We start from the raw sequence: 17,448 nt of genomic DNA, 5'->3' as shown, positions 1-17,448 counted from the left end.
GCACTGCTTGGCAAGCCATGCTGTGGCAGGCGTCCCATACATAAAGTGGAGGAAGATGGGCACGGATGTTAGCTCAGGGCCAGTCTTCCTCAGCAAAAAGAGGAGGATTGGCAGCAGATGTTAGCTCAGGGCTAACTTTCCTCAAACAAACAAAAAAAAGAACTGCTACTTCTGAGAGCCTCTGCAAAGGCCACGTTCTATGTCTGGTAGTGAAGGAACAGATGTTCAGCAAAGGAAAGCACATTATTACTATTAAATACATCCCATGGCTATTGTCAGGTAAAACTGCCAGGGAAGCACATGTGGGGATCCCTCAGCTTTGCTGTGAGGTGGAAACCATGATAAAAGCTGGGTTTCCTTGTTACGGATATTAGCATTATATTCTAAACAGAGGATTTTAAAAAATAAACAGCAACTACAACAAACAAAACTTAGACCAATAAAACAGAAATGTTATTAAACTAAACTATGTTCAAGAGGATAAACTTCAAAGTGAAATTCCACAATAATGTTAGCAAGCCGTATTCGCTATCTATTTTATGACTTTAAGCTTATTTTCACGGAGATAAAGATGAGATGCTAGAATTATAAACTTCAAACAAGAATGTAGAGGAGGATGGGAGCATGTTTGCAATGTGACTGTGAAACTAATTAGCGCTTCCCAATGCGCTTGGGGACTGAGCACCATGATAACACCGAGTCTGCAGGATGTTTCTAAGTGGGAATATGCTTTTTCTTGGTTATTTTTGGTGGTGAAGTAAGGAGAGAAAAAGAGGATAATGAACTAGAGGATTAATTTAGACTCTCCAACCAATACTCTATATACAGATCCCTCAGAACTGAACGTCTAAATTAAAATTCAGCGTCATCTCACTGTTCACTGAAGACATTCTATCCTTAAAAGACATCTGAGGAGAAGAGCATGAGGTGGCGTGCCTCGCAGAAGTCAAAGGAGCTATTCAGTCACTTCCAACAGCGCTTTGTAGAGAGCCAGGGGCCACAGAGGCGCCTCTGGGACCACAGGAGGGAAAGGAGAGGGAGCCGGAGGGCTCCCGGCCGTCAAGGCGCTCTTTGATTTTCATACGCAGAGTTCCCGTAAGACTGAGCTTGAACAAAGGCTCACAGAACTTTAACAACCTACGACTGACTCTGCCCCTGTGCTATGGGATATGAAGCTCGACGTATAACGATTTTAAAATTAAACGAGTACCTCCAACACACATATACACACATTAGTGAATTCCCCTTAAAAAAACCTAAGAAAGGGGCATCTCTTTTGATTTTGTTCATGATGTATACCAATAAAGTAAATCTATTAGCAATAAATACAAAGTGATGAGCCAGCCAAATTCAAATTACAGAATTCTAATTTGACAGCCTTAATACCCAACAAAAGAGGCCTTCTTGAATAAATTATTCAAATTCAATGTGGATTATGGAATACTATGCAGCTGTTAAATACGATGCTGTAAAAAAGTATTTAATGATACTAACACACGTTAATAATATAGTTAAATGAAATGTAGTATACACAATTGATTTTATTTTTATAGAAAAATTCTCTACATATATTTGCCTAACATAAAAGACTGGAACCAAAACATCAGGTAGAAGAATTACCCAAAATCTTAATATTCTTCATGCTTATCTGCAGTTTCTAAACTTTCAAAATAAACACACATTACTTACATTAGAATAAAAGGATTGTCATTACAAAAGTTCTTTTGAAGGGTTGTCAGAATGTCGCCAAAGCGCAAGCCCCTCTACTCAGCAGCAGATCTTCCACGCCTCACGTTTATCACAGAGCAGTGGTTCTCAGCCAGGGGCAGTTTTGCACCCCCAGCAAGTGTTTGGCAAAGTCCGGAGGCATTTTTGGTTGTCTCGACTGGGTGAGAGGTGCTTCTGGCATCTCGTGGGTAGAAGTCAAACATCCTACAATGCCCAGGGCAGCCCCGACAACAAAGACTTATCCGGCCCAAAACGTCAATAATATCCTGGCTGAGAAATCCTGGTCTAAAGATTAACTAGAATGAACGAGAAGGAACTTGTTCTCCACAGCCTGTGTAATCCCTCAACTTCTCTGTTATGACTGTTGACAAGATGGGAAATTAATTCTGACAGACACACGGCCAGCAGTCTATGGTGGATTGGCCTAATTCAACTCTCTTCATGTTTCTAAATCAACCTCAGATATCAAGGGTCTCAGCACTTCCCTGGGCCATATTCTAAATGCAGCCCTAGAAACCAAAGCATAGAGCCATCTCCTTACGTGAAAAAGCCATGTGCCCTCCAGTCAATATTTTATCCCTGACCATTTTAGTAAAGTGGTAATTTATAAAAACAGATTTCTAGAAGCTCTAAAATATGTCATATTTCTGTTTATCCCAACGCCATAAGCAAAACTCTCTTCTCTTCAAAGTCTCTTTCAATAAAGCATAACATTATTTGCCAAAGGCAAGATTCCAGAGACTAAACAGGGAGCTATTTCTTGGACTTTATCCTCTGGACAAGCTTAATTTACACACCAGAATCTCTTTATCTACTGTCATGGAAATTTTCAAAACAAAAGCAGCAGCAGAAACAAGCCACAGCAGTGCTAAGCAGGAACCCTGAGCAGTGCAGCCATGGAGCGAATACAAAGTCAACAAGACAAACAGCAGATTTCTTCACAAATGGCCAAAGAGCCTAAGAAATGGAAAAAGACCTCACTGGCCAGTCATAAGGACGTGACCCCAGAACAAATGTGTCCCGGGGTGTACACAGAAGGGCTACAGCCAGAGATGCTTGGGGAAGGGGTAGATTAGGAAACGAAATGGTTCATTTCTTGAAATCCAAGAGTCTGGTTCCAGTTTCCCTAGTTCCAGGTTTTGTTCATCCTCAGAGTTCATCTACGGATCAAAAGCACATCAGGGTGATAAGTACAAAGACTCAGTGTTTGAAGCCAGAGGACTTTTTCAACTGGGAAGCATCATGCAGCTCCGCAAGGTAATTTATTATTATTTTACAGTACTCTGCATTTATGTCTATAGTCTATAAAACCATACCAACAACAAAATTCCAACATACGTGAGGATTTGGTTCCATAGTGATCCTTGAATAAGTGTAAGGAAGTTCTCCATACCATGCTGTAAGTCTCGGTTGCTGGTAAGTTACATCTAAGAAAGAAAATACAGGGCCTTTGAAATGGTTTGATGCTATTTATGGCATCCCTCCTGAGCGCCAACAACCATGCCCTGCAATGTGCAAGAAGCCATGAGAAATGCAAAGGCAGAGTAAGGACGGGCTCGCACTGAGGTTCCACCTTCACAGGGGACACGGCGTGTCAGGAGCAGAACAGCTAAGAGCTAACAGGAAGCACACAGACAAGGAGTGTTGGCAGAAACAGTACGGGCAGACGCTCTGAGGGGAGAAGGCGTGTGCCTTACTTCTGTCAGTGAGGGCACACACAAGAGTGAGGGAGAGACACTGCGGAACAGCAGAGATCAGATCAGGGAGGGTCTAAAAAGCAGGATACGGAGTCCGACCCTTGGAGGGAGGAATCTGTGGCACCAAGGTTCAGACAAGAAGCAAGACAAACTGTTGCCCCTGTGCCACCATTGCGTTCACTCCTTTGAGTCCCAATCAAGGAAAAAGTGCTCTGACCGACCACAGCATGTAGCTGACTTGAGTCAGAAGTTTCTGACATCCAGTTTATTTAGAGAGGGAGTTATGCACAGATCTATCATTCCCACAACTGATATCCACCACGACAATCAGAGGAATAAGAAAAGCAGCTCAGTCATCGAAAGCTCACTACGCACCAGGCACTCTGCTAAGTACTTACCGTGCGTTATCTCATTTAACTAGCAGAACCACCTTGCAAGGTAGGTATTATTATTAACTCATCTTACAGATCAGAAAACCAAGGATCGGAAAATTACTTAACTGTAATGTGCTTAAAATGAACAATTCCGCTGCATGACAGAGCCAGAAATCAGAGCCAAGTCTGTCCCCAAGAGCTCCGCGGTAGAAAGTGCTGGGAGTCAGGAGAAAGCTGACTCCTATTCTGATGTCTGAGTCACAAACACGAAGCCGGTCTACTCTGCCCCTTTTGTTACAGAACATTTAATTCACTTAATGTGCCAGACAGGAAATTTGATGCTGGAGCACGGTCGCCCCCCAGTGACCACCTCTGGCATAGCAGGTACCGCCCTCATGGATGCCCAGAGAGGAGCAGCTGCCAAGGCGGCCCAGGAGAGCACACATGTTGAAGCTAAAAGACACTGGATTCTTCTAGTGAAACTGAAAATAAAAAGCCGGTATAAGAAGGATTGCAAAAAGAACGTACGACAAATAGAATCAGAAAAAAGAACGCTCTGGAAGTTCCTATGAAGAGGAAACTTGGCAGCATTTGAAGTAATAAAGGTAGTGAATAAACACACAGGGAGATAAGCATGTCAACCACAGTTCAGCCAAAGCAAACGTCCTTTGGTTGCTGGAATCCTGCCCCATACTCCTGCCATGTCCTCTCTGAGAACATCTACTTCTTCTGTCTAGAACACTCTCCCTCATGCCCTCTGACTGGCTGATTCTTTCTCATCCTCAGGGTCTCCAGTTTTGAATCTCTATTTGAGACTGGCTGTGGTGAGAAGAGCAACGGTATCAGAAAACATTCGGGAAAGGGAAGCCAGCGCAACATATCGTCTCCGAGATCTACTTACTCTCTCTGATGCCGGTCCTCTGCTTCCAGGGAACCTCCCGGCAAAGCTGCTCCAACACGCAGTCGCCTTCTTTCAAGTCAACAAAGCCAGGATACAAACGCACCCTTGATGCAGAAAGAGCCCTTATTAACTAAAGGACAGAGAAGATGGCTTAGACTCTACCCACTAGCAGAGGAAATTAATCTGGATGATGCTTCCTTTCGCGGGTAGATGAAATCATCTTACCACCCCTCCCACTGCAGGCAGAGCCTAAGACCACCCAGGTCATGATGCTCCAGATGTCAAATAAACTCCTTTCATGTTAAGACAAATAAAAGAAGTGATGACCCACAGAGGGATGCATAAGGGCTTTTCTAGACATGGTTCAAATATTGCTCCAGCACTGCTTAGCTGTGAAACCTTGGGCAAGTTACTTCACGTCTCTGAACCTTAGTTTTTCTCATCTGTAACACAAAGACATCCACCTCATAAGGTCACTATGAAAAGTAGAATAACTAATAAAATGCCTGGCCCTGTAGTCTTCTGAAACTATGCCAATTGTAGGGAAAGTGATCATTTATGACTGTATCAAAATATACACATGCAAATGAAGGATCTTTCTCTCATTGAATATACACTTATTTCAACAATGCCAAGTCAGCTCAAAACCATTTCAGATATCCTTCTTAAGAAATGTTCTGAAAGCTCATGGGACATTCTCCTGAACAGCCTTGGTGGTACCGAAACTTCACTCTTTGAAGATGCATTTGATTTTTTTTTTTTACAGCACAAGTAATTTACTAATTACTTTTAACCAGTTGTCTAATTTAAAATGTTTGGATCTGAATTATTTTTCCAGTTTTACTGAGATATAATTGACATACAGCACTGTGTAAGCTCAAGGTACAGAGCATAATAATCTGACTTACGTATACTGTGAAATGATTCTTTGAAAGAGCCAAAGCTCACCTGAAGCCACACCTGGTTAACAATGAGCTGTGACCAAAATAATGCAACTGGTTTTCTGTGTGACTGTTAAACCTGCTTTAAAAGGGACATTTCAGAAAGGGTTAGAACAGCAGTACCCCTGGACTAATTATAGACTTCTCAGTCCAAGAGAAGCTCTTCCTAAGTAATTCATTTAAATACATAAGTCCTGATCTATTTAAGTGTCTCATTATTTTGTAGTGACAATTAGTACACTCATGCTTTAAGGTGAATGCTTCAAAATGTTTTTAAAACAATGACTAAGGCCTAATAGACCCTAAATCGTCCGTACTTTGACTTTACAGGAACCTACCTTAACGCAGATTAAGGTATTAATCTGTTAATTAGACTAAGGATTAACGTGACAATATATGTTTACATAACAATGCATGATTAACGTAATAATATAGGTAGTAATACATACAATGTAATTTAATAATAATGTAATGCGGCACCCACCGCAGAGAAGTCAGGCTAGACCCAACTCTAATTTTAAGTTACTATGTGGCACTAGGAGAAGTGACTCCATCTCCCTGGGCCTCACTTCCTCATCTGGAAAACTGGGAAGTAACAGTTACTACACCTGACAGACAGTGTGAGGATGTTTTAAAGCCAGAAATGCTATATAAAAAGAAATCTTACCAAATTCTTACTCCCCAAGAATTTAGGGGGCAGAGTGACCTATTTCAAGCATGGGAGTAGAATATTTTAAGAGATGATAACTGGGTAATAATCCTAGTCACTGTCTAGTGGGGGTTCACTTACCTGGATACGCCTGTGGGTGACAGGCTGATTTCATACACACCCTCTTTGCTAAAGGAACAAAGAAAACAGACTTGTTAGTATCAGGCAAAACAACACACCCCACCCAGTGGAAGGACTGTCCTTTGGAGTCCCCCAAATCCTGGTTCACCAAAATCATTTAACGACAAGGGCACACTGTGAGGGACACACGGCCGCGCCTTCTTCTAGCACTGAGATAAAGGGCGAGATGGTGGGACATCATTAATGGACTGGGAATAGAATCCTAGCAGCATCAGGCCATGGAGACAGAGACCGGGATAAAGGAAATTCTGAGCCTGTCTTTATATTTCACCCATAATTTAGGCTGATGTGGTCCAGAAGCCTATCACACCCAGCAGAGCACCCCTTTGGAGACCCTGCAATAGGGATGCATTTAGCAGGCAGCAAGTACATCTCAGGGCTCTGAGCTTCTGCTGCTTCCAGGGATCCACATCTAACGAGGTTACTGCTCTGATTAAAATCCTTCGAAGGCTCCCCGTCAACTTTTCAGCACTGCATTCAAGGTCCCGTGATCTAGCTCCACCTCCTGACAGCCCCCACTGACCCATCCTCCTCCAGCAACGACTGCTGCCTGGAATCTCCTGAATACACCACCCTCTTTCTAATCCCACGCTTTTCTACCTGCTGGCATGCCTCCCACCATCCAGCACCCCCAATGCAACCCAGCTTTGGGCCAGTGGAAAACTCACCCTTCACAATCTCAGCTCAGCATCATTTCCGTAAACCTTTCCTGCCCTTTAATCCACCCGAGTAAGGTTACTCAGCTCATCTCTGTGCTACCACTGGACCTCACGCACGCCCACCTTTTCACAACACACAGGATTAGAATCTGTCTGATTACACGGCTATTTCATCTACTGGACTGGGGGCTACTGAGGGGCAAGGAATGGGTTATCATTCTGTTTCCCAGGGCCTAGCACCTAGGAGACGGGCAACAAAAGCTTACTGAACTTAATCAAATGTGCAGAACAACAAAACTGCTGGAAATGAGCAGGGTGGCAAGGCCCATGGTGAGAAAAGTGACCCGGGCTGGACAGGGGCCTCCATCAAGACAACTGTGCCACATCCTTCTCAGCCAGAGAGAAGTTACAGAGAATCGTACAAAGGGACAGTTTTCACATCATGCTCTGCCATGTGAGGGAGCAGTTCATGATCTCTGAGCTGGGCTCTTAGGTAGACGTGTGAGCCCCTCTGAGCCAAAATGCAGGCAGAGTTACTGTCATCTATATTTATCGCATTTCTAAATAAGTTGCCTATTAAGTTTCCCATAGTGTGAATACAATGTTTCAATGTGATCTATTTTGGGGCACATTTATAAACTGGCTCACTTTAAATGTGGGCAACATTTCTGGCTATTAAAAAAAAAATGTAGGGGCTGGCCCTGTGGCGTAGTGGTTAAGTTCAGTGTGCTCTGCTTCAGTGGCCCAAGTTTGTGGGTTCGGATCCCAGGCGCGGACCTACACCGTTCATCAAGCCATGCTGTGGTGGCGACCCACAGAAAAAACACAGAGGAAGATTGGCACAGCTGTTAGCTCAAGGTTAATCTTCCTCAAGCAAAATGAGGAACATTGGCAACAAATGTTAGCTCAAGGCCAATCTTCCTCACCAAAAACAAAAAAATCCAGCATAGCTCACTTTAGATAACCAGAATTAACACACCATAGGGTCAAGTTGGAATGAATTCTGTCATTTTGCTCTGACCTACAAATTCACAACTGCCCATTTTTTCAGCCTAAATGTCCCATCTGTTCCTTCTAACAGGTTTCATGGTTTTGTTTATTCTCTTAATCACCAACAGAGGCGATATCACACTGGTATTTGTAAAACAAGCAAAGACTCTTTAGAGCTGGTAGACTGGGCCATGAGTGATTATCTAGTCCAAAACCTTAATATTACACACAAACAGGCTAAAGTCCAGAGAGATGGCAAAAACTCACCCAAGGACTAGTTACATAGCTAACTAGTGGCAAGGCCATGACGATATATCCTGTTTGAAAGTATGATGACATTTGTGTCAGTTTCAAATTTTTCTAAGATATACAAAATATGCAAACAGCCAAGCAGCTTAACAGACTGTCCATGAGCAATAACATACACATAATGCTAATTTGCTCAAATAAAAGGACACTTTCCACTGACAATCTATATCAGTTGGAAATTGAGAAGCAGGAAAAGAGTCAAAGAATCTTTCACCAATTTTGGTAAAGAACATTTTAGACACAGATCAATATAAGCGGGAATGCTTACTATCACTTAAATTACTCTGGAAGAACTATGTGGTTTAATAAAAAGACATTTAAGGTCATCTAGATTCTAGTATCTTTCATAAGCATCGCTAATAAAATGGTACCTAAAGGCTTCTCAAAGAGCCATGTTTCAATGACTCAGGAAAAATCCTCCTGTCTTTACCTGGAAGATATTTTAGCTTACTGCAGATATATTCGTGAAATAGGGTCAGGAAATCGACACCAGAGTAGGAGTTTAATGTACAGATATCTTGTTGCATTTTCCACGCAATCAGCAAATTCAGAAAGGCTTCTCAAAAGACCAAGTTTAAAGACATCTGAGATAGGAATATCCCAGCCTAAAATTAAGACACTAATTGGGCCATTATCTCTTGCAGATGGAAAAACCAGGGTGAGAGAAAGACTCAGGCTCTCCATTCCACTGCGGGCAACAGCTACAGGAAGGCAGCCAATTACTTACTCGATCACTCGTGGCTCTGGGGCTCTGCGTACCACCTGCGAGCAAACAGGCAGATCTTACTTCCAGAATGATTCCTAGTCCTCGCGGAGGCCTACTTGCAGGATTACCATATCCCCTCCTTTCTGGTAAAAATAAATCAGGTTTAAAACTACCCCTTTTTCATTCCAAGCTCTTACTATCCAACCAGAGACCCTTGTTTCTGCTCTTCTTAGAACTACTTCACAGTTGCTAGTGGGCTTTAAAAAATGAAATGCTTAGAATCAATCCATTTTCCTAACAGCCAGCAACTCTGGAAAAACCTTTCCAGGAGATTTTTTAAAAACAGGTTATACCATGACATAGGAGTTTTACTCATTATTTATGCAATCCTAACTACAGCAAGATACCTAATTTTTAGCTCTTTTTCCCATGTTATTAAAAGCGGTGACTCAGGGCCAGCCCAGTGGCATACTGGTTAAGTTTGCGTGCTCCGCATCCGCAGCCTGAGGTTCGCAGGTTTGGGTCCTGGGAACAGACCTAGCACGACTCATCAAGCCATGCTGTGGCAGCATCCCACATAAACCAGAGGAAGACTGGCACACAAGTCAGCTCAGTGACAATCTCCCTCAAGCAAAAAGAGGAAGATTGGCACAGATGTTAGCTCAGGGCCAATATTCCTCACAAAAAAACCCAAAAAACAGTGACTCTTCATTGTTTCTTACATTTTTTCCCCAAAGAAAAGAAAGTTACAAAATCAGGCCTTGTAGTAGCTGGAATTCCCATCCAATTGCAGAGCCGTCTGTTGCACTAGCACTGAAGGCAGCACGGTCTTAGGGCTCTTAGAACTTAGAGAACTGGTGTGAGCTCGATCGTGGTATAACCTCTAACCTCTGGTCATGGTATAGCCTCTGTGCCCCCAAAATGGGAATTCTATATGCCCATAATTGGGGGCAGACTAGAAAGAATCCCCAGACAAACTAAGAAACTGATACTCCATGTTTCATTATTATCATAGGCCTTTCACTCTCCTTCTGTTAGTGAATTTATTCAGTCACTGTTAACTTGAGTTTCAAGGATGTGAATACAGCTTTCATAAGCAAATCTGTTACTGCTGTAGGAGAAACAAGAACTCACCTCCTGGGGTTCTCTGAACACAAACCGTCTGTCCGATGGATGGTGCTCCTTGTTCATCCAGGTCTGGCCAGGCCTCTGGTGGAGACGGCTCTGAGCAGCGGGAGCTGGAGCAAGAGAGACAGCAGACTCAGACCAGGGGAACGCCTGCTGTCCTCCCTTCTGGTGAGCAAGGGCCGGTAAAATCCACTTGGAGAGGACCTCTATGACACCCAGAAATTAACTAGCGAAGTTCACCACAGACCTCAACACACACACCGAAAGGTGTGAGTAGTGACGAAACATGAGCAACAGGAATGATCAACCCTTAGCTCACCATCCACAAAATGAGACAAAATACCAGGCAGGTTTTAAGTAATTCCCCAACATCAACTGAAATTCCAGTCCATTATAAACTAAAAGGATGTAAATAAAAGACGATGATAATTGTCCACACACACAGAAACACACACACGATGCCCGTAGGTTCTTGCCTGGCTGAGCCGTGGCCTGGCTCCTAGCAGGGCCGGCCCAAGCTCCCTGCACGCGGGCTCGCCGCCTTTTGTCCTCCATGTTGACCAAAAAGGCTTCTGCTCTTAGCTCTGAGAAGGCTTCGTTCCCGATTCAAACCACACAATGGTATCTGTTAAAAAAAAAAAAAAAAAAAAGTGCTTTTAGTGAGGGTTCTGAGAGTTTGGACTACTCAGGGGGTAAATATAATCCTTTCAGGCAGAAAAGATGGCTCAACAGCAATCAGAGCTTCTACATAAAGTCAACATCTCCATCAAGGAGCCTACTGAGTCACGTGGGGCTGCCAGTTTGAATGTTTATCTTTTGCAACTTATTGTGTTTTTGCTTCTTTCACAAGAAAGTACGTGTTAAGAAATTCTAACACCTATCCTAATCACATTCCTCTTATTAGTCTCCAAGAGCAAAACACAAGGAAACTGTAACACTCCTCACCTACATGGACTGAGAAATAGGCTAAACTCAGTTTTCAAGCACATTTCCGTATTCCATTATCACTGGCTGCCATCAAACTTCTCTGGAAGCTTGTAAGAATCACCCACGGCCTGTCTCCGAAGACCTGACTGAGGATGGACACAGCTGTCTGTCTTTGTAACAAGCACTGCAGGAGCTGGTGACAAGCAGGTAGGTATGAGGAGCACTAAGTTAAGTGGCTCACCCAGAGTCACTCAGGAAATCAACAGTAGGTAGATTCACATTCAAATTTTTAAGTTCCAGTCTTCAGCTAATTGAAAAATCCACCTCATAATGGCCAGTAATACAAATTTGACATTTTTTGCCAATAAAATTTTAGCTCACAGTAAATATAAGAGCACGCACAGCTACAAAAACAAAACAAAAACAAAAACAGGGAGGTTCAGGCCACGTGTTCTGAACCTACGATCCATTTCTTCAAGGGTCTATCTAAGAAAGTTTCACATCTCAAGTTCTCAAAGGTCACAAGCTCATTTTACAGCTTCTTCAGCCTCCCAATTCCCAGGCCCCATGCCCAGCCCTCCTGATTCAGTGGAGCTGAACCAGAACCGGGAATCTGCATGTTTAACCAGTTCCCCCAGGTGATAAACATGTAATTCTTCTCATTTAAAAGGTGGGGAGATGACGGAGCCTGCATCGGCCCAAAAAGAGTTAATGGCAGACTCAAATCCCGACTCTCCAGTCCCACAGGATGTGTAGACGAAGCCCTGGTTCGCATCTTCTCCCACTAGAGGCCTTAAAAGCTTAACATCACAACTGGCTACTGCACTTCGTGCTTGCTCTGTTCACAGAGGTGGGTTGCGTTATTCCATGTCAGAGGACAGCTGCTGGAAACCGGTTCCAGAGCCCCAGCCCAGACCTAGTCAATGTGTGGAGTCCCGGGCTTCTCTGCCCAGAACAAGCCTGAGAACTCTGCGCAGCGCAAAGAGACAGGACTCGCTCAGAACGGAGCGGTCACCTCCCAGCTGCGCGCCCTGTGGCAAACGACTGCACCTTTCTCGGCCTCAGTTTCTTCCTCTGCACTCAGGGGAGCCGACACCTCTCTCGCGGCTGAAGGGCAGCCAGGCGATCCTCGCAGGCAAAGAGCCTGGTCCCCTCCTCACGGGGTGGCCGCTTTCCCTGTTTTAGACCCTCCTCTAGGAGGCCCGGGATGACGTGCCGCAGGCCTCCAGAGAAGGGATCTCAGGGGCGGTCCCCACTGTCCCGGCCCCGCGATAAGTCGGGCGCCCAGGTTCAAACCTACTCGGCCCTGTGCGGACCCCACAGCCCGGGAGCTGCTCCGCCGCCCTCGGTCCGGGGAACCTTAACAGTGGGGCACCGACTCCAGCAACTCCCAATCACAGGCCGCGGCGCCCGGCACTTCCTCTGACGTCACGCGCCCCGCCGCTGCTTCCGGCGCCCCCGCCGGGAGTCCGGCCAGCTCTGCGTTCCCTACGCGTGGAGGGCCCAGCCGCTGAAGGTGCCGATGAGAGGGCCCGGGATGGCGGGGAGCTCAGGGATTGAGGGTGCGGTGGAGCCCCGGGAGGGGCCGGGATGTGGCGAGGGTGGGGACGAAGATGTTTCCTAGCCCGAGGTCCCTCTGGACGTCACTCCCCTCCCCTCCCGCCCTCCCAGCTGGAGACGTCCAAGCGCCAGCATCTTTGGTCCTTGCTGAAAGTGACTGGGTTCCAGCGGGGCCGACGGAAGGGCGAGCGGGCTGGGGAACTGGGTCGTGATGTGCTGAGCAAAAGGCTTGGACTTTTATCCTGGGAGCCGTGGAGGGTCGCAGACGCCCTCCTTTGCGTTCCCCTCGCGGCCTGTGCACGCCTCCATCGATCGCAGCGACAGCGGGGCGCGGCTCCTCGCCTTATTCTTCGTGGCTCTCCGGGGCTCAGCCGATTTTGCTCGAGGGACAGACCTAAGTTTCGGTCCAGACGCCACATTTGCTAGAAGTATAAATAGGGCAAGTACTCTGCCTTTTTATAAGATGGGCATAGCTCCTGTTGGGAGAATTAAGTGAGATGATGTATTTAAAGAGTTTAGTACGATGCCTGGAAGACAATAGAAACTCAATATATGCTGAGTGTCTTCTCTTCACCCCACCTGAGTTCTTGAGAAACGTCTTTAAAGTGGCCACGTTAAACCGTGTATCTTACAGTGTGAAAATAGCAAAGTAGCACAGAATTAACTATTTTGTACACGTTATTCTCTCAGATGTACCAAAGCGTGGCCACTGTGGAAGTCTTTAAAATAAGCCTTGCTTTATATATTGCTCACCTGCAGGCAGCTCCGTGTACCCCGTCAAGGTGCCTATATTGTTGCTACTATGAAATCTAATTTTCACAGCATCCGTTTTTCTTTGTGACATTAAAGGAAAAATGACTTATCCTGAACTAAAGGAGAGAAAAGTGGTATGGCCAGACTATAATTTTTATCTCTTTTTCTCCTCCCCATCAACTAGTAATTTGTCAGTGTCTGCTTCTGGCTCAGGAACGTTGGCTGTATCTTTCCAAGGATGCCATTTCCTTCTTTTCACTGATTATGGTTTTGGAACAGGAACAAAGAAGCCTGAATTTAGGAATCCCTAAAAGTAGTGATGAACACCTCTTCAGCCTCCAAGTAGAATGTTTATCAAAAGTCAATCCATGGCCAGCTTACGTGCAAACTGCATTTTTAACATAGTGGCCTGCATTTTTACCAAGTGCTCAAGGTGATTCTGATGCACACAAAATTTGAAAATCTTTAGGACACGTGAAGAGTGACAGTCATTTGGTCTGTCTGGGACTGAGGGGTTTGCCAGGACCTAGGACTTTAAGTGCTAAAGCCAGGACAGTCCTGGGCAACTGAGATGGGTGGTCACCCTAGATACATGTGAGTACATAGCGTTAGAAAGATGTTATTTATGGGTCTTGGCATCCTGGGTTTCCTCCTTTCTGTCTGCAGTATTTGTGTTTTTATCCAGGGGTGGTGGTAGAGACCATGGGAGATAGAATGAAGGTGAAGTGCGTTACCAGTTATCAACCCATTGATTCTCAGCTCCAAACATCCTTCTCTGCCTTGATTGCAATACTGGAACATTTCTCTCTTGTTCTTTGGCCCAATGTTAAGCTTCCTTTGTAGAAGGTGCTGGAATGACATTAGAGGTGGAAGGGGCTCTCTCTCATTCCATTGTGCTCCTCTCGGCTGGTTCTCCAATGCGTGGCGGCCGGCCGTGTTTGGCACCTCTCTGTGGGCTGCACTGCAGGGTTAGTTGGATTTACAGCCTTGTTGAATTTCTCTTGTGAAGGTAAGGCATCAACTGGGAGGGAATGGGATCCCCAAACTTGAAATAGGGATATCTGCTTGGACCCAGGTGAAACTGATGCTCTTGAACACCCAGGCCACCCTGAGCGTCCCTTGGCAGTGGAAGTAGCTTGCTCTCCCGTTGCTTGAAAACTCTGTGAAACCTCACCTGGAGCAGGTGACTTGCGAGCAGCATAGGTCTGTACTTCCTAACAGGTGGGAATGCTTCCAGATTCGTTCCTCCTTTCGTGTTCTGCCTTGACCTAGAGGTAGGTTGTGGCTGCTCCCTATATGTGCTATTTCTGTATTCTTAGAGTTTCCCTTTTCCCCTTGTAGGTAATATGCCATTATGGTTAGTAATTTTTTTTTTTTCCTGTTCAAATTACTGTATAGTTTCTGTCTCTGGTTTGATTCCTAACTGTTACAGTGTGATTGTGGTATCAGGGGCTGCGAGCAATAGCTGGCAAGTGGCTGCCCCCAGTGCTGGCCGTAAGCTGTAAGTAGCTGGTTTGCCCCTGCTTTGGACCCTGCGTGTCCCTAGCCCTTTACTCTGGTGCTGCTCTCCGGTTTCTCTTCACCTGAAACAGCTCTCCTACAGTCCCAAGAGGTTTTGCTAATTCGCCTGCTTTGCCTCTACTCTGAAACCAGCATTTCTCAGCAGACGGTTGGAAGACCATCTGCCTCGGAGTCACTAAGGGATGCTTGTAGAAAGTGAAGATTCCAGGCCACCCATCGAGATTCTGGTTAGGAGGTCTGGGCAGCAAGTTGCATCCCCAACAGTGCCTTGTGTCATTTTGCAAGAACCTGCAAGAGTTCTCGCTACCTTTTCCGGCTGCCTGCTTTCTGCAGGTGATCACCTTCCTTTCAGCATCTCATCCCTCCAATGGCAAAGCTCCTAGACACTTTTAAGTGCTGGCAGCTCTTAGAAATGATTCGGAGCGAGCTGTGCACACTGCAGCCTGTTTTCAGTTGCTTGTTTTCACACCCGCCTCTTGCCAAACATTCCGTGTGCTGCATGTGGAGCAGCTGCTGCTGAAATCCTGAGGAAATTCAATCCAAGGAAAATAATGGCACATCACGCTGGTAGGTCTCAGTGAAGGTGTTGCATAGAGAGATTCCCAGCCCACGTGTTACTGCCAGAGGCTTAGCGGTTCACTAGTAGTCACTCACGCCTCAGGTGGGAGAATCTGACTCCATGTGTTGAAAGCACTTAGAGCTTCCATTTCTAGAAATTAGGTTGGAGGTCCTGAAGGTTGTCGGCTACAAAACCTACAAATGAAAGATAAAGTGCCCTTTGAAATAAATGAATTCGCCTGTGCAGAGGAGATTTCCGAGACCAGGAATAATGTGGGAACACAAGTCCGGAGAGATGAGTAAGCTGGGATGTATCCTGCTCCTGGTGGCCTAATGGCTTGGATGTTCCTGGGGGAGGGGTAGATGGCTTGGGACAGGATGGAGACAAAGCTTGTGTAGAGAGGTTATAGCAAAGACTTTCTGCATAAAGCTGGGGCCCAGGAAGAGAGGGCTACTTACGCAGAGAAAGGATGAAGTGGGTGGGACAGAGAAGAAATCCCACAGAGGGCCTGGCCCCATGGCCAAGTGGTTAAAGTTACACGCACTCGGCTTTGGTGGTCCAGGTTCGTGGGTTTGTATCCTGGGCACGGACCTGCTTCACTCACCAGCCATGCTGTGGTGGTGTCCCACATACAAAAAAAATAGAGGAAGATTGGCACAGATGTTAGCTCAGAGCTTATCTTCCTCAGCAAAAAAGAAAAAAATCCTACAGGGGTAAAGAGCAAGAAAACTTTTCTGTCTTGGCCTTAACTTGTGATGGAGGGGGAAATGCCTCCTCTGAGAATTCATGGGGATCCCCCCCCAAAAAAACCCCAAGAGCAAGAACAACAGAAATCCAACTGTACAAGCTGAGAATTTTAATTTAAGGCAAATCAAAATTGGTAGTGCCCTCATGTCTGATGCAACAAACATAAATCCTCCCAGGAAGAATTTACACTCAATGAAGCCTTGAAAGTAATTCCCATATAGTTCTAATAAATAAACTCTCACACACAAACCACAAAAAATACAGGGAAATAGAGCACCATTGGCAAGAGTCAGCAGAAACAAGAGCACCATCTATAAAAATTATTATTGCAACTATTATATACACAACATAAGGATATTTAATATGTTTACATAAGAGAATTAAAAACAAGTATATTTCAAAACCATCAAAAATAGCAAGGTACTTTTGAAAAAGAACCAAGTATAACAAAATTAAAAACTCAAAAGAGCTTCTGCTGGGTGGGACATGGTGGTAGCATGCCATCACTCCATTGTAACATAGGAAATAAGTAATGATAGGGTTTTTTTTTTTTTTCCTTTGAAGACAGTATAGATCTGTTGATGCAATGGGGATGAGTGTAACTAAAGTTTTAAGAAAAAGACCCTTGCTGGTGAGCTGGCCATGTTCTTCTCTGGGGACATTTTCCAAGCATGACATCTGAGGATTGGGCTTGCCACAGGCAGTGGCGTCTCTACTTAGCAGAAAGAGAATCCAACAGACCCTTACATGGCCATTGGGAGGGCATGATTCATTGGAATCTAGAGGAGCCCCTAAATACATGGGCAGTAGGCCCAGTGGGGGCATTTGTGAGTGCAAGGGCAGCACAGGAGGCCAAAGGGCTGGGCTGGAAAGATAAGGTGACACCTGTCTTAGTCTTATTGTGTACTTAAAAAGGACAAAGTGTGTGAAAAAAGGAGAATTTAAATAGATAACTGGAATTTACATGGAAGAGTCAAATGAATATTCCAGACATGAAATGTACAATACCTGAAATTAAGATGGATTTAACAGCATCCCATACCCTCCATATGGTAGGATCAGTGAACTTAAAAGACAGTCAATAGAAAAAAACTAAGC

At 45.0% G+C, this 17,448-nt stretch overlaps 1 protein-coding gene across 9 annotated transcripts in view; it reads right to left on the bottom strand.

The window, feature by feature from the left end:
- Positions 1-12,632, bottom strand: part of ALKBH3 (alkB homolog 3, alpha-ketoglutarate dependent dioxygenase) — a 95,883-nt gene extending 83,251 nt beyond the window's left edge. For 3 of the 9 annotated variants that reach the window (XM_070487560.1, XM_070487559.1, XM_070487562.1), the window contains exons 1-7: positions 12,261-12,583; positions 10,760-10,908; positions 10,290-10,393; positions 9,177-9,211; positions 6,432-6,479; positions 4,701-4,804; positions 3,067-3,155 (exon numbers count right to left, since the gene is read on the bottom strand). In XM_070487560.1, the coding sequence (XP_070343661.1) occupies positions 3,067-3,155; positions 4,701-4,804; positions 6,432-6,479; positions 9,177-9,211; positions 10,290-10,393; positions 10,760-10,838 (459 nt within the window). In that variant the 5' untranslated portion in view covers positions 10,839-10,908; positions 12,261-12,583. Of the gene's footprint in view, positions 1-3,066; positions 3,156-4,700; positions 4,805-6,431; positions 6,480-9,176; positions 9,212-10,289; positions 10,394-10,759; positions 10,909-11,228; positions 11,418-12,225 lie in introns of those variants that run through there. The other 6 variants (XM_014861241.3, XM_070487564.1, XM_070487563.1 and 3 more) reach the window with 4 other exon arrangements.
- Between the last annotated feature and the right edge of the window lie 4,816 nt (positions 12,633-17,448).

This window comes from Equus asinus, chromosome 17 (assembly GCF_041296235.1).
Source record: "Equus asinus isolate D_3611 breed Donkey chromosome 17, EquAss-T2T_v2, whole genome shotgun sequence".
NCBI lineage: Eukaryota > Metazoa > Chordata > Mammalia > Perissodactyla > Equidae > Equus > Equus asinus.
This window is presented reverse-complemented; position numbering and strand designations above follow the sequence as displayed.